We start from the raw sequence: 24,172 nt of genomic DNA on the forward strand, positions 1-24,172 counted from the left end.
ATTTTAATAATAAAATTAGCTTCAAATATTTAATTAATTATTATTTTGATTAGATTTTGATTATCTTCATTTATATTTAATTAATTATTATTTTGATTATCTTCATTTATATTTTAGTAGTAAACCGAGTTGTTTAATCTATTTCAAACTTTTTAAGCTTTTGTGAGTATTATTATTTTGATTATCTTTATTTATATTTTAATTTATTGATTATCTTCATTTCTATTTTAACATAGATATAAATAAAATTCATTTTAATATAAATGAATTTCTTTTTTATATTTTTATCTTCATTTCTTTTAATATTTATATTTTGAAGTTTTAGTCTAGCTCAACCAACAATTGCTCATATTAGAGGCAATAACATGGAGTTCATATTTATTTTGGAATTGGGGTGCATGAGGGTAGATGATTTTAATAATAGTGGTGAAGATGCTCCAATTATATTCTTCTTCGAATTACAAATGTTGTAATTAAAAAATGATAAACTATTATTTATAATTTAAATATTAAAATTTATCAAATTTAATAGAAAATGAAGTTTGAAGGTATTTGTCACGCTTCCAACAAATAATTTTTTTTTTGTTATAATACAGCAATAATAACTCTTCTACATATGGTTATTACATTCATAATCACATAAGCATTATTACCTTAAACATAATCATTGATTCAATATATGGTTCTTATTTTCATATTCACATATGCATCATTACCTTAATCATAATCACGGCTTTAATGATACAAAATCTAAGTTACACAACAGTCATATGGAAGTGAAGGCTTTATACACCAAACGAGAGCTTATGGAATATGCGTTGACTGTTTACGTATACCTATAACATCGTAATGGTATTGATAGTGTTAGCCCGGGAACCCGTTAGTTGTATAGTGGCACTGACAGTGTTAATAGCATATTTATGAGCACAACTATACCACTCAGATTTACATATCCCGAGAGATCGGGGTTGATAGTCTGTCCGGCGTTCATAACCTCGATCCAGGTGTAGGCGTTTCCGTCGTCCATTTGGAGAGATGAAGGGCAGATGGCAAGCTGCCATGTGCGCCCTGCACAATAAGGTCTACGGCCCTGACTCCTCGGCCTTGTCATTTTTCGCGCCGAAACTCTCCAAAGGATACCGGCAATCGAACGGCTGTCAACGTTTCCTGCAGATCGAGGGTTTAAACCATGCCACGAACCGGTAATGACCTGGAGCGATTTATATATCTGTTTTACACTTCCGGGTAACCTTAATTCTCATTTCACTTTCTCCGCCTTGCCACAGCTCTGTAGCTTGACTCTGTTGATAATTCTTTTGCATTCCACTGCACCGACCTTTAGCCTCTGACATGCAGCTCCTGCCATTCGACTCGGCCTCATCACTGCTTGAAGTTAACGGCACTCAGGTTTACATGACACCAAGTGCAGCTAGGGTGAGTGTTAATGTTTTTTCATTTCTCTGCTCTGGTTTCTTTTTATGGATTTACGCCAGGGTTTTCATGTTGCTAACAGGGCTAAGGTTTTGTGCAGGTGGTGAATCGTTTCACCATAAGGAACAAGGGTTCCTCATTCAGCTGCCTCGCCCATCGACAAGTAAGCCTCGAACACTTCTCTCAGCAATGCATACAGGGTTTTTGTGTAGACAAAGTCTGAGTTTCGTTCATTCACTTGGCAGGGGTACTGGGCAATGAATCTCGGGTCTGTCTCCTGCACAAGCTCAGGGTCTTCCTGAAGGCATTTAGTTTTTAGTCTTTGTTATTCGAACTCCTTTGTTACGAGACCCGTCTCCATTAGTTTGATTGTATCACCGTGACTTATTATCATATGCAATTTACCGTCTCAGACTGTGTACTGGTACTCTTTTTGGAGCGCAGACTATGATTATTTTCTTGAACTCGGTCTCTGCCTGAAAGGGTTGATCTTATTTAATGTTGTTAATATATAGAATGGTATCACGGCTGTCTGGTCGTTTGCTTCCAATGAACTGTTGCAAGTTACTGTTCGGTGTTTTAATATAAACCCATATCTTTTACCGAATACTTTTGTTTTTACCTCAGTTTAGATGAGTAATATGTTGCCATTCGATTCCGACTTGGATACCTCATTAGCTGAGCATAAGCTCCGGCTAGAATGGTTTACCAATCATGGTTTTGCTGGCTAGAACTGACAGAGGGAGCATGTAACCCTGGTTACCATTGCTCTGCCCTCGGCGTCCATTATTAATGTTTATGTTATAAATAGCGAATGTATATTCTTTTTATTCAGCTTCCGCATAGCCTGTATACGGTAATATAAAACTGTTATGATGGAATCTGGTTTTTGTTAACCCTCTTTGAGGTTTTCCTCACGGCTATTGGGCCAGGGGTTCTACGTATAACAACTCTGTTTTATATTATGTATATTTCGTGTTACGGCCCAGCTGGTTGAAGGAAACACCGGTTCGACGGCAATATATATATATATATATATATATATATATATATATATATATATATATATATATATATATTTTGATGTTACATGTAGGCTACAGGCTTCAGCAATGGACATATAGATATTTATGTTTTCGATTCTCTGTATAAAAGATTTCTAGATTCTGTTCTTGAATACATATCTAGGGTTTATCACAGCGATCTTTATTGTTGATTATCTGCTGTCGTTAAATGATTAAGCTATTGATTCGGTTTAGATTCTTATTTCGAGAATGGTTGCAAGTTCTTTCGTATGGAATTTTCATACTTTCCCTTATCGTATGCCTGTTATTTCATTCTCTGTTTATAATACAAAAGCTAGTGTTTTTCTTTTTTCTATTAACAAAAGAACAGTTAATTTCAGTCTCTGTCTAAATCACAGAAGTTAATTTTCTTTCTCGTTTCCTCTTAAGAAAAGAACAGTTATTTAAATTCTGTCTAAACCATAGATACCAGTATTCTTTCTTCCTTTCCGTTAAAAGAGAGCAGTCAGAGGTTTTTCTCAATACATAATAATAACAGAAATACTTCAGTAGATGTATGCATTATAAGCCATACCTGCTTCTCTGCAAACCTACTTGTAATGCTTGCCAATCCACCCGTCCGTAGGAAGAATTTCCTCTTTGTCCTTCCACCCCCAAGCACTTGCAGGTCCTACTCGACTGCAATTACACTGGCCTCGCCAGTAAACGCTATCTGATCCTAACCAGATATAGCGTACACAGGAAAATTCTTTCCCCTTATGCCATCTGATCCTAACCAGACATAGCATGAATATTTTCTTTCTTCTCTGCCATCTGATCCTAACCAGACTTGGCATTTTTCCCCCTTTTTCCTCTGGGGTCTCAACTACCTCAAGGTAGTTAGGGTTCCAATGTAACTGATTCCTCAGTTACTAACCATGATTAATCATAACTCAGTTCAAATAGTACCAACACAATTGTCTTTCATTAACATAAAATTAATAACAGGATTATACATATTTTCAAATAAAGTCTTTGTTCAATAATTACTTTCACTATTTACTAACATTAACTTTTCACAAGGGATGTTACATCTCCCCCTCCTGAAAGTCTACATCGTCCCGATGTTGCTGTTCATCCAAAAACAGTATGGGATAAGTATCCCTCATCATTTGTTCATCTTCCCAGGTGGCCTCTTCAGGCCCAAAGTGCTGCCACTGCACTTTAACCTGGCTGATGACTCTTTTCCGCAGCTCAACTCTTCTCCGATCTAATATGTTCACTGGTTCGACCAGGAACTCTCCTTCCGGTTCCACCTGAAACACATAACAATTAAATCAGCTGCTTACTAGTATTCTATTTCAGTTTACATTATATAACAGTCTTCCCTTACCTGAATGTCCTGCCAACTTATTATATGCCTAGGGTCATACACATATCTCTTTAAAACTGATACATGGAAGACATTATGGACCCGAATATGGCTGGGTAGGGCGAGTTGGTAAGCTACCGGCCCTACTCGTGCCAGAATTTGGAATGGTCCACAAAAACGCGGTGCCAATTTGGCACAGGCATTCCATTGGAGGGTACTTTTCCTAGCTCGAATTCTGATGTACACATGTTCACCCACTTGGTACTCTTTAAATGTTCTCTTCCGATCTGCAAAATTCTTCTGCCTGTCCTGTGCCATCTTTAGATTAGCTCGAACTTTTTTCACCATGACCTCCATCTCTTCCAACATCTCAGGACCCAGCAAGAATTTGTCCTCCGGTCCACCCCAACTGGAGGGTGTGCGGCATTTCCGGCCGTAGAGTACTTCGAATGGGCTCATCTTCAAGGATGAGTGATAGCCATTGTTATAGGCGAATTCCACTAGATGTAGATACTCCTCCCATCGCGTAGGTTGCTGCATCACATAAGACCTCAGCATGTCCTCCAACACTTGATTCACTCGCTCAGTCTGTCCGTCAGTTTGCGGATGATATGTGGTGCTGAAGCTCAATTGTGTTCCTAGACCTTCAAATAAGGACCTCCAAAAAGCTGAGGTAAATTTAACATCACGATCAGATATTATTACTTTCGGCAGCCCATGAAGTTTAAATATATTTTGCATAAAAATGTTTGCGATTTGAGCTGCACGATAAGTGGATTGAACCGGTATAAAGTGAGCTGACTTGCTGAGTTTATCCACTACCACCATTATAGAATCATTATTCTTTTTGGATCTTGGCAAACCGGTAATAAAATCCATGGTTATGGTCTCCCATTTCCATTCTGGTATGGGTATTGGCTGTAGTAGTCCTGCAGGATGTTGATGTTCAGCCTTCACCTGTTGACAGTCCAAACAGCGCGCCAGGTATTCCACAACATCCTTCTTCATGCCTGGCCAGTAATACTCCTTCCTTAGTGAGGTGATTAATTTCTGGTAACCAGGATGTCCTGCATAAGGACTTCTATGATTTTCATCCAGAATCTTTTCTTTAATACTGCTCTGATTGGGTATATAAATCTTCTTCTGATAGCACAAAATGCCGGCTGTATTCAAGGTGTAACCTTGTTGTATGGAACGGGTATCTGAATTCTGCACTAAATGCTTCTTTTGCAAATATATCTGATCTTGCGCCGCAGCCTCCTCAATTTCTTTGTCAAGAGTGGACCATCCTTGACTGATACCAATCTCATAAATGCAATGCACTTTTCGGCTTAGTGCATCAGCCACTCTGTTCTCCTTCCCCTTTAGGTGTTTAATTTCGAAATCGAAATTTCCCAAAAAGTCCACCCATTTTGCTTGTCTTGCGTTTAGAGTGGGTTGACTAAAGTAACTAGTCAAGCTGTGGTGATCCGTCATTAGCAAAAATTTCCTCCCTACTAAATAATGGCGCCACATCTTCAAAGCATGGATCACAGCGGTTAATTCCAGATCATAGGCAGAATATTTCTGCTCATGCTCTTTCAACTTCCTGGATTCATAGGCAATCACTTTACCTTCCTGCATTAGCACTCCACCCACGCCCTCCTTACTGGCATCTGTACAAACTACATACTCCTTTTCGGGATCTGCCACACACAACATAGGTGCTGTGGTAAGTAAATGCTTGAGCTGTTCGAAGCTCCGCTGACAGTCTGCTGTCCATTTAAACACTTTTCCCTTCTTTTGCAAGGAGGTAATGGGGTAGGCAACTCTAGAAAAACCTTCTACAAACCGCCGGTAATATCCAGCCAGCCCCATGAAAGATCGAATATCTGCTACATCCTTGGGTGTAGGCCATTCCATTATAGTTTTAACCTTTTTGGGATCTACAGCTATACCTTCCTTTGTAATAATGTGACCCAAATACTGGATCTGTTCTTTATAAAAATCACATTTGCTGAATTTTCCATATAATTGATGCTCCCGTAAAGTCTATAACACTATCCTTAAATGTTCCTCATGCTCTTTCTTATTCCGGGAGTAAATAAGTATATCATCAATGAAGATCAATACAAATTTGTCCAAGTATTGATGAAATACACTATTCATCAAACACATGAATGTTGCTGGTCCATTAGTTAATCCAAAAGGCAGTACCACAAACTCGTAATGTCCGTAACGAGTACGAAAAGCTGTCTTGGCTATGTCCTCATCTTTGATTCTGATTTGATGGTAACCTGATCTTAAACCGATCTTTGAGAAGATGGTCGCCCCCTTCACCTGATCAAACAGCTCGTCAATGCGGGGTAGTGGATATTTGTTTTTAACTGTCAGTTTATTCAGCTGTCTATAGTCTATGCACATTCGCAGGGTCCCATCCTTTTTCCTCACAAATAGCACAGGAGCTCCCCAAGGAGAGACACTGGGGCGGATGTATTTCTTTTCCAGCAACTCTTGCAGTTGCATCTTTAACTCAGTTAACTCCGACACACTCATCCGATAGGGTGCTCGGGACACTGGGGCTGCTCCGGGTATCAGCTCAATGGTGAAGTCCAAATCCCTTTTGGGTGGCAGCCCTGGAATTTCTTCAGGAAATACATCTGCAAAATCTTGCACTATTGGTATATCTTTAACAGTTGCAACCTTATCCACAGAATCTGCAAACCCCACTTGTACTGCATAAATCTGGCACTTATTCCGGATACACTTAACCAGCTGTGAGGCTGTGATTGGCCGAATCTGCACTGGTTTCTGGATGCCTTGAATCTCTTTTCCCACACCCAGCTCATCTCGGTAAGAGACTGTTTTTGTTTTACAATTAATTACAGACCACCGTCGTTCCAACCAGTCCATTCCTATCAGCACGTCATAGGAACCAAGAGGGAGTACATTTAATTCAGTTGTTATTGTTTGGCCATCTAACCTTAATGGACAGTTGCTGACTTTAGTTAGTACTCGTCTTTTGGTCCCAGTGGCCAGCTGTACTAGCCAAGGGCTTTTAAACTTAGTGGTTTGCAAACCACAGCTTTCCACAACTTTGGGACTTATATAGCTTAAAGTAGCTCCTGGATCTACTAAAATAGAAACAGTTCGATCAAAGATCTTACCTTCAAACTCTATCATTGTTGGCTGGTAATCAGCTTGTCGATCCTCCAGTGCTGCATTTATTCTGGGCATAGATCGAGCCACATCTCCTACTGTTGAAGCTTCATAGATCTGGGACAGCTGATCGTTGTCCTTCCGATGAGGGCAGTTTCTAATATAATGGGGTCCGCCACAACCCCAACACTGAACAGGTGGCCGAGCTGAGCCTTCATTGTCCAGTCTAACTTGTTGTTCACTGTATTTGGATTCTGCAGGAGGCTTGAATCTGCTCTGAGTTTTAGCTGGATTTTTAGTATTGGCTCCCTTCGAAAATCCTTTCTGAAAACTGCTGCGTGCTCCCTTGCTACCCGTAGGCATTTTACTGCCCCGCTTATCTGTCCAACGCTTTCCAGAAATTTCTCCTTTGGATTTGTTCTGCTGATAACACAGCCTTGCTTTTCGAATTGCTTCATCCATGGTTTTTGGATTATCGAACTCTATCCTTTCTCGCATTGTCAGAGGTAGACTACTAACGAATCTTTGTACCTTAGCCTTCTCTTCACGAATATAGGGTACGTAACGAAGCAGGGATGTGAACTTAGTTACGAACTCATCAATGGTCTGCTGTCCAAGCCGCAGATCGTGAAATTCTCGCGCTTTTTCATCATAAAAGCATTCTGTCAAATACTTATCCTTGAAATATCTTTGAAACATTTCCCATGTCACATCTTGTTCACTCACTCCCCGCACCATTTTGACCTCCTCCCACCATAGCGTGGCTTTGGCCTGCAGCTGGAATATAGCCAGCCTTGCCTTAAGATGATGATCATATTCATACACTTGAAAATACTTATTCATATTGATTAGCCATGCCTCTGTAGCTTCCTCTGATTCCCCGTTGAAATGAGGTGGTTTAATTTTCCGAAACTCCCCTTGTAGCTCCATCCGGGGTCTTTTTGGGGTTTGAATTTCAGAAGTAATGACAGACTTCTCTCCTCGCGTCTCTGCCCTGTCCTCTGTTTCTTCTGGTTCAGTATGATAGCTCTGTTCATCTGTTATTCTTGGCTGTTCAGGTCTTGGATGTGACTGCTGTTGATGTTGCTTATCAGATAAGCTTTTCAGGATCCTCTCCTGTTCAACATTCAATCTTGCGTTATCCTCACGCAGTTGGGCCATTTTGTCCTTTAACTCCTGCAATGTCCTCAATAGCGTCGAGTCAGTATTGCGGCCTGCTGCTCCCAGTTGTACCCAAAGCTCAGGATTTCCCTGAGGTTGTTCCATGTTATATGGTGGTTCCAGATTTCCATAAGGAGCACTGTTTGCTCTTCTCATTCTGCTACTACCTGCTTCAGAATAACTTATTAAACAGATTTAATTTATCTTTGGCGTACTTCTGAACTTTTATCATGATACTATTTATATTCATGTTACTGTAATTTTAAAATTTTTCCCAAAGGTCACAGAGTTGTAAACCTTGGGCTCTGATACCAATTTGTCACGCTTCCAACAAATATTTTTTTTTTTGTTATAATACAGCAATAATAACTCTTCTACATATGGTTATTACATTCATAATCACATAAGCATTATTACCTTAAACATAATCATTGATTCAATATATGGTTCTTATTTTCATATTCACATATGCATCATTACCTTAATCATAATCACGGCTTTAATGATACAAAATCTAAGTTACACAACAGTCATATGGAAGTGAAGGCTTTATACACCAAACGAGAGCTTATGGAATATGCGTTGACTGTTTACGTATACCTATAGCATCGTAATGGTATTGATAGTGTTAGCCCGGGAACCCGTTAGTTGTATAGTGGCACTGACAGTGTTAATAGCATATTTATGAGCACAACTATACCACTCAGATTTACATATCCCGAGAGATCGGGGTTGATAGTCTGTCCGGCGTTCATAACCTCGATCCAGGTGTAGGCGTTTCCGTCGTCCATTTGGAGAGATGAAGGGCAGATGGCAAGCTACCATGTGCGCCCTGCACAATAAGGTCTACGGCCCTGACTCCTCGGCCTTGTCATTTTTCCCGTCGAAACTCTCCAAAGGATACCGGCAATCGAATGGCTGTCAACGTTTGCTGTAGATCGAGGGTTTAAACCATGCCACGAACCGGTAATGACCTGGAGCGATTTATATATCTGTTTTACACTTCCGGGTAACCTTAATTCTCATTTCACTTTCTCCGCCTTGCCGCAGCTCTGTAGCTTGACTCTGTTGATAATTCTTTTGCATTCCACTGCACCGACCTTTAGCCTCTGACATGCAGCTCCTGCCATTCGACTCGGCCTCATCACTGCTTGAAGTTAACGACACTCAGGTTTACATGACACCAAGTGCAGCTAGGGTGAGTGTTAATGTTTTTTCATTTCTCTGCTCTGGTTTCTTTTTATGGATTTACGCCAGGGTTTTCATGTTGCTAACAGGGCTAAGGTTTTGTGCAGGTGGTGAATCGTTTCACCATAAGGAACAAGGGTTCCTCATTCAGCTGCCTCGCCCATCGACAGGTAAGCCTCGAACACTTCTCTCAGCAATGCATACAGGGTTTTTGTGTAGACAAAGTCTGAGTTTCGTTCATTCACTTGGCAGGGGTACTGGGCAATGAATCTCGGGTCTGTCCCCTGCACAAGCTCAGGGTCTTCCTGAAGGCATTTAGTTTTTAGTCTTTGTTATTCGAACTCCTTTGTTACGAGACCCGTCTCCATTAGTTTGATTGTATCACCGTGACTTATTATCATATGCAATTTACCGTCTCAGACTGTGTACTGGTACTCTTTTTGGAGCGCAGACTATGATTATTTTCTTGAACTCGGTCTCTGCCTGAAAGGGTTGATCTTATTTAATGTTGTTAATATATAGAATGGTATCACGGCTGTCTGGTCGTTTGCTTCCAATGAACTGTTGCAAGTTACTGTTCGGTGTTTTAATATAAACCCATATCTTTTACCGAATACTTTTGTTTTTACCTCAGTTTAGATGAGTAATATGTTGCCATTCGATTCCGACTTGGATACCTCATTAGCTGAGCATAAGCTCCGGCTAGAATGGTTTACCAATCGGGGTTTTGCCGGCTAGAACTGACAGAGGGAGCATGTAACCCTGGTTACCATTGCTCTGCCCTCGGCGTCCATTCTTATTGTTTATGTTATAAATAGCGAATGTATATTCTTTTATTCAGCTTCCGCATAGCCTGTATACGGTAATATAAAACTGTTATGATGGAATCTGGTTTTTGTTAACCCTCTTTGAGGTTTTCCTCACGGCTATTGGGCCAGGGGTTCTACGTATAACAACTCTGTTTTATATTATGTATATTTCGTGTTACGGCCCAGCTGGTTGAAGGAAACACCGGTTCGACGGCAATATATATATATGTTTTGATGTTACATGTAGGCTACAGGCTTCAGCAATGGACATATAGATATTTATGTTTTCGATTCTCTGTATAAAAGATTTCTAGATTCTGTTCTTGAATACATATCTAGGGTTTATCACAGCGATCTTTATTGTTGATTATCTGCTGTCGTTAAATGATTAAGCTATTGATTCGGTTTAGATTCTTATTTCGAGAATGGTTGCAAGTTCTTTCGTATGGAATTTTCATACTTTCCCTTATCGTATGCCTGTTATTTCATTCTCTGTTTATAATACAAAAGCTAGTGTTTTTCTCTTTTCTATTAACAAAAGAACAGTTAATTTCAGTCTCTGTCTAAATCACAGAAGTTAATTTTCTTTCTCGTTTCCTCTTAAGAAAAGAACAGTTATTTAAATTCTGTCTAAACCACAGATACCAGTATTCTTTCTTCCTTTCCGTTAAAAGAGAGCAGTCAGAGGTTTTTCTCAATACAGAATAATAACAGAAATACTTCAGTAGATGTATGCATTATAAGCCATACCTGCTTCTCTGCAAACCTACTTGTAATGCTTGCCAATCCACCCGTCCGTAGGAAGAATTTCCTCTTTGTCCTTCCACCCCCAAGCACTTGCAGGTCCTACTCGACCGCAATTACACTGGCCTCGCCAGTAAACGCTATCTGATCCTAACCAGACATAGCGTACACAGGAAAATTCTTTCCCCTTATGCCATCTGATCCTAACCAGACATAGCATGAATATTTTCTTTCTTCTCTGCCATCTGATCCTAACCAGACTTGGCATTTTTCCCCCTTTTTCCTCTGGGGTCTCAACTACCTCAAGGTAGTTAGGGTTCCAATGTAACTGATTCCTCAGTTACTAACCATGATTAATCATAACTCAGTTCAAATAGTACCAACACAATTGTCTTTCATTAACATAAAATTAATAACAGGATTATACATATTTTCAAATAAAGTCTTTGTTCAATAATTACTTTCACTATTTACTAACATTAACTTTTCACAAGGGATGTTACAGTATTTGTATGAACCCATTTTTGCATCACATTGATGGATAATATATAATATGATTTGTTGTAATTACTTATTATTGTTCATCACAAGTTATTTATGATATTAGTTATATGAGAAGAAAAAGTCACAATACTTGATTAAAAAAGGTAAATTAAAAATGTAGACTTTTAATTTATTATGATAATATAAAATAAAAAAATCAAATTAATAATAAATTAGAGATTTGAATATTATTTTTAATTAAAATATATTAAAAGATAATTAAATTAATAATAAATTGATAATATTATATTTTATATGATAAAGATATTTCAAGATGACATTTTAATAAATTAAATTTATGAATAAAAAATAAAATTACTATAAAGATTTTGTTAATTTCATATCCATTTAGTACCTATAATAAATCTATATATAAAATAAATATATTTAAAATAATTTTTAAAATAATTTTTTATTAAATATAAATTAATTAATTTCAAGCTGGGAAGATATCAAAACTACGATGAAATTGATATCTTTATTTCTACTATCTTAATTTATAAAATTAACTTTTCCAAAACATTTATTTTAATTTCCTTTATATTGCCATAGTAACTTTAGTTTATCGGGTTATGTTTTGAGAAAAAACTTATAAAATTAATCATATTTTTTTATAAAAATAATCTACTACAATAAAATAAATTTAACTAAATATATATATATTAATTTAATTTAGATTTATTTCATTTATATTTTCTAATTATTTAATTTTATCGAATGTTTAATGTGCAACATTAATCTAAATAATACCTAATTTTATATCATTTATTCTATTGACTACAACTTCAAATTTATTGAATATATAAGTAGAAAAGAAATTTACAAATTATTAATTAAAATATTTATAATTATATGATGTTTATAAAATTACTTTGCAAAGTTGTTCATGTGTTACTTAAAATTGATTGAGTATATAAATAAAAATAAAATTACAAAATATTAATTAAAAGATATATAAGTTGTTCATGTGTTATGTCACATATCTATCCCGACTTTAAGCATGTAAAGTAAAAAAATTTCGTTATGATGTCTATACCACCATTAACTTAATCGTATGCAATCATGTCATTCTTAACAATTACTATGATATCTGCACCATCATAAGCTTAGTCACATAAACTATTGTCGTTTATATTTAGCATGTAATTACCTCTGTCATCAAATCAGCGGTTTAAGTTATGGTTTTAACCTATATGTCAATCATCATAATAGCATCGAGCTGTGTTGGTACTATGCCAAGGTAAGGTATGTATATATTTTATGTTATCAATAATCCCACCAACATATACGCTGGTGCTCCCTCCGCTGGACATTTGGACTTGCCTTTAAGGCTGCTGGCCGGATCACGTGGTTAGAGCACGGCTTTACAGGCTGGAGACTTCCCGCGCCTTCACTTTGATCTTACCACCATAATCAACGGTGTGAAATCTCTGAGAGGGATGGAGGGCAGAGATGGTTCCACGTTTCAGGGTTTAGACTTTACATTTATAAACCCCATGCTCCGGATTCTTTGCGATTTGGCTGGTCATTATGCAGCGCTCCGACGCTCTGAGCATTTCTCCATTGCATTTGAATGTCTGACTCATAACCCGGCGCCATTTCTCTGTTACCGCTTCTTGTATACATGCATCCTCACCAAGGTGTCATCGCTCCGTGGATGTAATCTCTGGATTTGCGGGGTAAGAGCTACATCTCTCATTGTTCTTATTGATTTTTTTAGAGCAATCTAGTTAATGCGTGAAGTAACGTTTGCATACTGTTGCTTGACAGATGGAGATAATTCTTTAAACTGGGTTCCTTTGGCGGTTTGCTCTCCTCGCCGGCGTTTACCTCCTGGATGATTACAGGTACACAACCATTCTCAACTTACCTTACGGAAATGCTTAAGGTTACACGTTTTCAGGTTGTACTCCTTCTGTGTTTTTATATTTCCGGGTTTATGTGTAAACCCAACCACCTTACACCTCCACCATTCACGCAGATGGCGGTCAAAGACCTTGTGAGCTATGGGTTCATGCGTAGGGTTTGATTTTTATGGTGGAAGCTGGTTAATCTTTCTTTTCCACGGCAGTTTGAGTCTGGGTCTCAAGGCCATGAGGCTGTACAGCTCGACTGTGCCTGTGTAGCTTCCTGCATAATGTTTTTGTAATGTCTACTTTGAATCGATGGCAGACGTTATATACCCATCAAGTTTTCTACTGTATTAATTTATTTGGAACTGAGCCAGATGGTTTTGACGGTCCTTTATTGTAATACGATGCCATGTTAACTATATAGTTTATTTTCATATTTCGCATGAAATTTCCCTATAAGGGTTGGCTTGAACATTATACAGTTTGCTTATTTCTTAAATTTCTCGTTCTGGGTTTTAACTGATACTATCATATCTTCGATTTATGTCGGCCTTGGTTCCTTCTACCACCGGACTTGAGGGTTTTCAAACGAGTTTGCCTGCATCTCTTTCCATAGATGCAAGGACGAACTCGGGGTCAAGATCTGGCACGAAAAGACCTTTGGAACTTACATTCAGACTTCGGATATAATTGTATATTGTTCCTTTATTATTGAGAAATAGATCCGGTGCGCTTATATAGTTTTGCTCGATAATTCTTGTTGTGAATGTTATGATTTGGCCGGCTTTTATTTCAGTCATAACAATTCTGGTTTTCTTCGTGACTACACGATTTACACATGACTACCCATGAACTAGGGTAGGATGATTTCTCTGATGGTTATAGCTTGATTCTATCCATCTGCATACACAATACCGTCTGTTGATTCATAGAAAGATACTATTACCTGTTGATAAAATAATGCTGTTTGTCTATAGAGGAAGTAATACTGTTTTATTGTTAACGGTCTATATGTTGTTGTATCACGCTGTCGCGTATTCAGGGTTAAGGCTATGGAATCTGTTTACAGTATTACCGCTCAGATTTGAGTATCATTTGCAAGCCATGCATGGGTTATGCTAGGTTTTTCGAACTGTTTATTTTGAAAGGAATATTAGCAGAGACCGGCTGCGGCCTGCCACAGGAATCCTCTGAGTCAACCCTGTCATAGACTCGACCCCAAATTGAGTCTTAAGGGTTTGATCTCGACTCTACCGACCCTCCGGTCTAGCCACCGGAGAATTATCTAAGGAGTTCTTTTCCAGTTTATGATTATACAGCTAATAGTTATTCGACCTTCTATGTTCATTGTATGGTAGGGTTGATTCTCCTACAGGACCTCGGGCCTGTTCGCCTGTTACCCAACCTGTACTCTCTAACCCCACCTCTAGCTAAAGTATTTCATGCTATTGTAACAGTTTATTTTCCCATTACAGTTATGCGAGCAACTATGGTATTATCCAAAACATAACGGTCTGCATTCCGGTTCTTGTATAAGCGACTACAGCTATACTATTACCAATATATAGAGATTCAGTCGCTGATAACTAATGGTATTCTAAATTACCTCTACTGTATAAACAACTACAGATACTTCAGAGTTTTAGTTACTTACCTGTTGCTGCTGATAGGAAATCTCTTCAGTGAACCTCCTGTAAATCCCTGTGTCAAGCTCGTTATCCACCCATCCGTGAGACTTGTCCTCCGGGACCTGAGTCTCCCCCCGAGCTTATCCTTACCGGATCACAATCCTCAGTAAGACAGCACCTAGTGCTTGACTATCTGATCACTACCAGACATAGTCCAAACAAGGTTTTTCCTTCTTTTCTCCTCTGTCTGTCTCTACAGCACAGAAAGAAAACTATCCACCCCTTTTCCTTTTCCTGGAAATCCTTCCAGTTAAGGGAGGTGGTTATTTTCAGTTTCATTAACTGCTTTCCCTTTTGGGAACCCCAATGCTTTTCTGAGTAATTCTTTAAACATTACTTTAAATGCATATTTAAAATTAACAGATTACTCTTTAAAAGAAAATAAGTTTCTCAATGTCATTCAGTTTTTACCACAGTAAACTTTTTAAATAATTACATTTACGGGGTCATCACATCTTCCCCCCCTGAGTTTGGACATCGTCCCGATGTCCAGTATTCTCAAACAGCTCCGGATAAGCTTTCTGAAAAAGCTCTTCATCTTCCCAAGTAGCCTCATCCGGCCCATAGTGCTGCCACTGCACTTTAATTTGGGTAATAACCCGCTTCCGCAGATGTACTTCTCTCCTGTCGAGAATGTTCAGCGGCTCGACCAGGACCTCTCCTTCCGGTTCGACCCGTATATCTTGCCACTTGATCACATGCTTAGGGTCATAAATATACTTTTTAAGCATGGATACATGGAAGACATTATGAATTCTAATGTGGCTTGGTAAGGCTAGCTGATATGCTACTGGTCCAAAATAACGAGGTGCGAGTTTGGCACAACTGCTCCATTGCAGAGTACTCTTCTTGGCTTGAATTCTTATATAAATGTGATCGCCCACCTGATACTCTTTAAACCTTCTTTTTCGATCTGCAAAGTTCTTTTGCCGATCCTGAGCGGCTTTCAAGTTAGCTCGCACTCTTTTGACCATGTCCTCCATTTCTTTCAGCATTTCAGGTCCCAATCTCAACTTATCCTCCGGGCCACTCCAGTTTGAGGGCGTCCGACATTTGCGTCCATACAGGACTTCAAATGGAGACATTTGGATTGATGTATGATATCCATTGTTATAAGCGAATTCCACCAGGTGTAGATAATCTTCCCACTGAGTCGGTTTTTGCATTACACATGCTCTCAGCATGTCTTCCAACACCTAATTTACTCTCTCCGTCTGTCCATCAGTCTGGGGATGGTATGCTGTGCTAAAGTTCAACTGTGTACCCAGTTCTGCAAATAATGCTTTCCAGAAAGCGGATGTAAACTTTACATCCCGATATGATATTATAGTCTTCGGAAGCCCGTGGAGTCTGAACACGTTCTGCATAAATATGTGTGCAATTTTGACTGCTTTGTAGGTCGATTGCACTGGAATGAAATGGGTTGCTTTACTCAGTTTATCAACTACCACCATAATAGAATCATTGCTCCTCTTTGTTCTAGGCAACCCAGTTATAAAATCCATGGATATAATTTCCCATTTCCATTCCGGAATTGGTAGGGGTTGCAATAGCCCAGCTGGATGCTGATGCTCTGTTTTGATTTGCTGGCATTCTAAACATCGCGCTAAATATTCAGCTACATGTCTTTTCATCCCTGGCCAGTAGTACTCCTTCCGAAGTGCAACAAGCATTTTCTGGTATCCCGGATGACCTGAGTAGTGACTGGTATGAAACTCATTCAGAATTAAGTTTCTAAGATTATTGTCATTTGGTACAAACAGTCTTTGTTTGTAAAACAGCATTCCATCCTTGCTCACTTCATACCCTTGTTGGTTTTCCTGGCTGGAAAGCGACTTTTGTTGCTTCATTTGCTGATATTCGGCATCCAGGTTTGCTGTTCTTTTAATCTTTTCTTGAAAGGAGCTTTCCCACTTGCTGAGAGTGACTTCATATAAACATTGTATTTTTCGGCTTAAAGCGTCTGCTACGCGATTTTCCTTTCCCTTCAGATGCTTGATATCAAAATCGAATCCACTTAAGAAATCTGCCCAACGGGCTTGCCTTTCATTCAGAGTGGGCTGACTGAAATAGTTTGTCAAGCTGTGATGGTCTGTTAATAACAGAAATTTCCTACCCAAAAGATAATGTCGCCACATTTTAAGGGCATGTATGACGGCTGCCAACTCCAAGTCATAGGCAGAATACTTTTGCTCATGTTCCTTCAGCTTCCTTGACTCATATGCGATAACTCTCCCTTCTTGCATTAGTACACCCCCAACGCCTTCCCGACTAGCATCAGTGCATACAACATAATCCTTATTAGGATCAGCTATGCTTAGGACGGGAGCCGTAGTGAGTAGGTGTTTAAGTCGTTCAAAACTTTGCTGACATTCCAAAGTCCATTTGAATGCCCTTCCTTTCTTCTGTAAAGATGTGATAGGATATGCCACCCTCGAGAAACCCTCCACGAATCTTCTGTAGTACCCCGCTAACCCCATGAAAGATCTGATATCTGCCACATCTTTAGGCACAGGCCAATTCATTATGGTTTTAATTTTCTCAGGATCCACTGCAATCCCTTCCTTGGTGATCACATGGCCTAAATACTGAATCTCTTCTTTGTAGAAATCGCACTTGCTGAATTTAGCATACAGCTGATGCTCTCGCAGGGTCTGCAGCACTACCCGGAGATGCTCCTCGTGTTCCTCCCTGGAACGAGAATAGATCAGAATATCATCAATGAATATTAGTACAAACTTGTCTAAAAACTGATGGAACACGCTGTTCATCAAACACATGAATGTGGCGGGTGCGTTAGTCAATCCGAAAGGCAACACTACAAATTCGTAGTGCCCATATCGGGTTCTAAAGGCTGTTTTTGCAATATCTTCTTCTTTAATTCTGATCTGATGATAACCAGATCGCAAGTCGATTTTGGAGAATACTGTCGCCCCCTTGACCTGGTCAAAAAGCTCATCAATTCGAGGTAAGGGGTATTTATTTTTGATTGTGAGTTTGTTCAGCTGCCGGTAATCAATACACATTCGAAAGGTTCCATCTTTCTTCTTGACAAATAGCACCGGTGCTCCCCATGGAGATACGCTGGGACGGATATAATTTTTATCCAACAATTCTTGTAATTGCATTTTCAGCTCAGTCAACTCAGGTACACTCATCCTATAAGGTGTCCGCAAAACTGGGGCAGCACCTGGTACTAACTCAATGGTGAAGTCAATATCCCTTTTCGGAGGTAGTCCAGGAATCTCCTCCGGAAACACGTCCGCGAATTCTTTTATTATTGGAAGATGGTCTAGCGGACTCCCTTTATCTTTGGTTTCTGCATAATTTACCTGAATGGCATACACTTGGCATCTTTTCCTAATGCATTTCACTAACTGGGATGCAGTGATAGGCCGGACCTGCACTGGCCGTTTAATTCCCTGCATCTCCTGTTCCATTCCCGAGTCATCCTTGAATCGTATAGCTTTCGTTTTACAGTTCACTAAAGCCCAATGCTTTTCTAACCAATCCATCCCAATCAGGACGTCATAGGACCCAAGTGGAAGCATGTTCAGATCTGCTACCACCGGCTGTCCTGCCACCGTTATGGAACAGTTTCTGATTTTTGCCATTACTCGTCTTTTAGCCCCTGTAGCTAGCTGTACCAGCCACGGATTCTTGAATTTTTCAGGCTGCAATTTACACCTTTCAACTATCTTTGGACTAATGTAACTTAAAGTAGCTCCTGGGTCAATTAGAACAGAGATAGAAAAGTCTGAGATTTTACCTTCGAATTCTACCATGGTGGGCTGATATTCTGCCTGGCGGTCGTCCAAGGCTGCATTAATTTTGTGCACACTTCGTCCCACGTCGCCCACGGTTGATGCCTCATGAATCTGAGAGATCTGATCAGTTCCCTTCCGCTGCGGGCAGTTCTTGACATAGTGTGGTCCGCCACAGCCCCAGCACTGTACTGGGGGTCTGGTTACTCCCTCATTATCCAATTTGATGGATGGCTCTCCCATTCTAGTTTCACTAACAGGCTTGGGCCTGAATGAGCTTCTTGGTGTTGCTCTGCTACTCTGGCCTTTGACACTTCCTTTAGCTCCACCAGCTCGACCTCCTCTACTGTTTCCCACAATTTTACTACCCTTTTTCTCATTCCATTTCCTGTTGGAACTGTCCCCTTTCTGTTTGTTCTGTTGGTAGCACATTCTGGCTTTACGGATAGCTTCGTCCATGGTTCTGGGATTGTCAAATTCAATCCTTTCTCTCATATACATGGGCAAGCTGCTAACGAACCTCTGCACCTTTGCTTTTTCTTCTTTAAGGTAGGGTACATAACGGAGCAAGGAGGTGAATGGATTGATGAACTCATCCATGGTCTGCTGTCCTAATCACAGATCATGGAATTCCTTGGCTTTTTCATCATAAAAGCGCTCTGTCAAATATCTCTCTTTAAAGTATTTTTGAAAATTTTCCCATGTTATGGTTCGCTCACTTACCCCCTTTACGATTTTAACTTCTTCCCACCACAATGTTGCCTTCCCTTGCAACTGAAATATGGCCAATCTCGCCTTCAGGTTATGGTCATACTCATATAGCTAGAAATATTTACTCATGTTAATCAGCCATGCTTCAGTTGCTTCCTCTTGCTCTCCATCGTAGTGTGGGGGTTTGATTTTCCGGAATTCTCCCTGCAATTCCACCTTCTGTCGCTTTGAAGTCTGTTGTTCAGAGGCATTATCAGATTGATCTTCTCCATCTTCTGGAATCTCAGATTCTGCGTGATAATGCTGCTCCTCCGTCATTCTTTGTTGCTCTGCACTAGGGTTGGCCAGTGGCGGGTTCTGTTTGTCAGACAAACTTTTTAATATCCTTTCCTGCTCCATTGTCAAACGTGCATTGTCTTCACGTAGCCGAGCCATTTCATTCTTCAGCTCTTGAACTGTTTCTAATATGGCCAGATTTGTACTACGAGTCTCCTCTCCCAGCTGCACCCACAATTCTGAGTTGTTTCCCGGATTCATTTTTCCCTGTATTCACCTGGTCTGTTCTAATCATAAAACAGTCAATCATTGTGAGCTTCTGGCACAAATTTTTTTTTATCACCTCAATCAAGAAATATCAATACTATAAGGACTTTTTTTAAAGGAAAACATGCTATTCATATCCCAGAGGCCACAATATGGCAACCCGGGCTCTGATACCAATTGTCACATATCTATCCTGACTTTAAGCATGTAAAGTAAAAAAATTTCGTTATGATGTCTATTCCACCATTAACTTAATCGTATGCAATCATGTCATTCTTAACAATTACTATGATATCTGCACCATCATAAGCTTAGTCACATAAACTATTGTCGTTTATATTTAGCATGTAATTACCTCTGTCATCAAATCAGCGGTTTAAGTTATGGTTTTAACCTATATGTCAATCATCATAATAGCATCGATCTGTGTTGGTACTATGCCAAGGTAAGGTATGTATATATTTTATGTTATCAATAATCCCACCAAAATATACGCTGGCGCTCCCTCCGCTGGACATTTGGACTTGCCTTTAAGGCTGCTGGCCGGATCACGTGGTTAGAGCACGGCTTTATAGGCTGGAGACTTCCCGCGCCTTCACTTTGATCTTAATGCCATAATCAACGGTGTGAAATCTCTGAGAGGGATGGAGGGCAGAGATGGTTCCATGTTTCAGGGTTTAGACTTTACATTTATAAACCCCATGCTCCGGATTCTTTGCGATTTGGCTGGTCATTATGCAGCGCTCCGAAGCTCTGAGCATTTCTCCATTGCATCTGAATGTCTGACTGATAACCCGGCGCCATTTCTCTGTTACCGCTTCTTGTATACATGCATCCTCACCAAGGTGTCATCGCTCCGTGGATGTAATCTCTGGATTTGCGGGGTAAGAGCTACATCTCTCATTGTTCTTATTGATTTTTTTAGAGCAATCTAGTTAATGCGTGAAGTAACGTTTGCACACTGTTGCTTGACAGATGGAGATAATTCTCTAAACAGGGTTCCTTTGGCGGTCTACTCTCCTCGCCGGCGTTTACCTCCTGGATGATTACAGGTACACAACCATTCTCAACTTACCTTACGGAAATGCTTAAAGTTACACGTTTTCAGGTTGTACTCCTTCTGTGTTTTTATATTTCCGGGTTTATGTGTAAACCCAGCCACCTTACACCTCCACCATTCACGCAGATGGCGGTCAAAGATCTTGTGAGCTACGGGTTCATGCGTAGGGTTTGATTTTTATGGTGGAAGCTGGTTAATCTTTCTTTTCCACGGCGGTATGAGTCTGGGCCTCAAGGCCATGAGGCTGTACAGCTCGACTGTGCCTGTGTAGCTTCCTGCATAATGTTTTTGTAATGTCTACTTTGAATCGATGGCGGACGTTATATACCCATCAAGTTTTCTACTGTATTAATTTATTTGGAACTGAGCCAGATGGTTTTGACGGTCCTTTATTGTAATACGATGCCATGTTAACTATATAGTTTATTTTCATATTTCGCATGAAATTTCCCTATAAGGGTTGGCTTGAACATTATACAGTTTGCTTATTTCTTAAATTTCTCGTTCTGGGTTTTAACTGATACTATCATATCTTCGATTTATGTCGGCCTTGGTTCCTTCTACCGCCGGACTTGAGGGTTTTCAAACGAGTTTGCCTGCATCTCTTTCCATAGATGCAAGGACGAACTCCGGGTCAAGATCTGGCACGAAAAGACCTTTGGAACTTACATTCAGACTTCGGATATAACTGTATACTGTTCCTTTATTATTGAGAAATAGATCCGGTGCGCTTATATAGTTTTGCTCGATAATTCTTGTTGTGAATGTTATGATTTGGCCGGCTTTTATTTCAGTCATAACAGTTCTGGTTTTCTTCGTGACTACACGATTTACACATGACTACCCATGAACTAGGGTAGGATGATTTCTCTGATGGTTATAGCTTGATTCTATCCATCTGCATACACAATACCGTCTGTTGATTCATAGAAAGATACTATTACCTGTTGATAAAATAATGTTGTTTGTCTATAGAGGAAGTAATACTGTTTTATTGTTAACGGTCTATATGTTGTTGTATCACGCTGTCGCGTATTCAGGGTTAAGGCTATGAAATCTGTTTACAGTATTACCGCTCAGATTTGATTATCATTTGCAAGCCATGCATGGGTTATGCTAGGTTTTTCGAACTGTTTATTTTGAAAGGAATATTGGCAGAGACCGGCTGCGGCCTGCCACAGGAATCCTTTGAGTCAACCCTGTCATAGACTCGACCCCAAATTGAGTCTTAAGGGTTTGATCTCGACTCTACCGACCCTCCGGTCTAGCCACCTGAGAATTATCTAAGGAGTTCTTTTCCAGTTTATGATTATACAGCTAATAGTTATTCGACCTTCTATGTTCATTGTATGGTAGGGTTGATTCTCCTACAGGACCTCGGGCCTGTTCGCCTGTTACCCAACCTGTACTCTCTAACCCCACCTCTAGCTAAAGTATTTCATGCTATTGTAACAATTTATTTTCCCATTACAGTTATGCGAGCAACTATGGTATTATCCAAAACATAACGGTCTGCATTCCGGTTCTTGTATAAGCGACTACAGCTATACTATTACCAATATATAGAGATTCTGTCGCTGATAACTAATGGTATTCTAAATTACCTGCACTGTATAAACAACTACAGATACTTCAGAGTTTTAGTTACTTACCTGTTGCTGCTGATAGGAAATCTCTTCAGTGAACCTCCTGTAAATCCCTGTGTCAAGCTCGTTATCCACCCATCCGTGAGACTTGTCCTCCGGGACCTGAGTCTCCCCCCGAGCTTATCCTTACCGGATCACAATCCTCAGTAAGACAGCACCTAGTGCTTGACTATCTGATCACTACCAGACATAGTCCAAACAAGGTTTTTCCTTCTTTTTCCTCCGTCTGTCTCTACAGCACAGAAAGAAAACTATCCACCCCTTTTCCTTTTCCTGGAAATCCTTCCAGTTAAGGGAGGTGGTTATTTTCAGTTTCATTAACTGCTTTCCCTTTTGGGAACCCCAATGCTTTTCTGAGTAATTCTTTAAACATTACTTTAAATGCATATTTAAAATTAATAGATTACTCTTCAAAAGAAAATAAGTTTCTCAATGTCATTCAGTTTTTACCACAGTAAACGTTTTAAATAATTACATTTACGGGGTCATCACATGTTACTTAAAATTGATTGAGTATATAAATAAAAATAAAATTACAAAATATTAATTAAAAGATATACATTTATATAGTTTTTATAAATATATTTGCAAAGTTGTTTGTATTATTTAAAATTTCATATTAATTAATGTTTTGTTTTCTTTAGGAAAAAAAAGCATATAATGTTTTATGATTAAATTATGTCTAATTCATTAATATTGATAATTTATTAATATTGATTATAAGTATTTGAATTATTTTTTGATTTTAATAAAAATTCGCATAGATTTATTTTAAATACCCAACTAACATGAGCTGAGAGGAATCCAATTTCTTGACTTGCAAATTTTTTATGAGAAAACATTACTTAAATGTTTTGTATAGTTATTTTATTTTTATTTTACTTTTAGATAATAATAAAAAAATATTTTGGATGACATGAGAAAAATTTCAACTTTCATGACGGACGAAGAGAGTTAGTTGTAGAATGAGCCTCTCGGCTCAATACTAATTTTATTATATGAATTTATATATATTTTTATTATTTGTATTTCATAATATTGTTATTAGCGACTAATTGAGTCATTATCATTGTAGTGTGAAACCATGATTTATCTATGTGGTGTTTTAAAAAATGCATAGATGTGATGTTGTAAGAGCATTATGAATTGGGAGACAAACTGATTTGGCTAGATTTCTAAATATTCTCAAAATCTACAATAAAAAATAACTTAAACATGTCTATACCATGCTAAAACATGAATGAAAACTAAATATATTGTGAGAAAATCTAAAACTAGGTTAATCCAATCTATACACTGTTTGCTTTTTAATTCACGGAAAAACAATACTCGAGAATCAGAACCTTCCACTAAATTATACACTGTCTAAACCAAAGGGTCAAAATATATATGTTTACTATCATCCTTAACAAAATTACCACCAATAAATAACATTATCATTTATTTTGAATCCTGAGAGAGGCTTAAAAATAACACTCAAAATTCACAAATGTAACCTCAAAATTTCAAACAACACT

The 24,172-nt window shown here is 38.9% G+C and overlaps 1 protein-coding gene across 1 annotated transcript; it reads right to left on the minus strand.

Moving 5' to 3' along the window:
- Window positions 1-9,437: 9,437 nt before the first annotated feature.
- Window positions 9,438-19,295, minus strand: LOC149253810 (uncharacterized). Its single transcript, XM_089454596.1, has 6 exons — window positions 18,701-19,295; window positions 18,133-18,508; window positions 17,119-17,622; window positions 16,196-16,995; window positions 15,816-16,000; window positions 9,438-9,599 (listed from the first exon to the last, which is right to left on the minus strand). The coding sequence occupies exons 1-6, from the start codon at window positions 19,293-19,295 to the stop codon at window positions 9,438-9,440; spliced, it is 2,622 nt and encodes an 873-aa protein (XP_089310722.1).
- Between the last annotated feature and the right edge of the window lie 4,877 nt (window positions 19,296-24,172).

This window comes from Pinus tabuliformis, chromosome 7 (genome assembly GCF_031772625.1).
Source record: "Pinus tabuliformis cultivar Carrire ecotype Pingquan chromosome 7, CPIR1, whole genome shotgun sequence".
Classification (NCBI taxonomy): Eukaryota; Viridiplantae; Streptophyta; class Pinopsida; order Pinales; family Pinaceae; genus Pinus; species Pinus tabuliformis.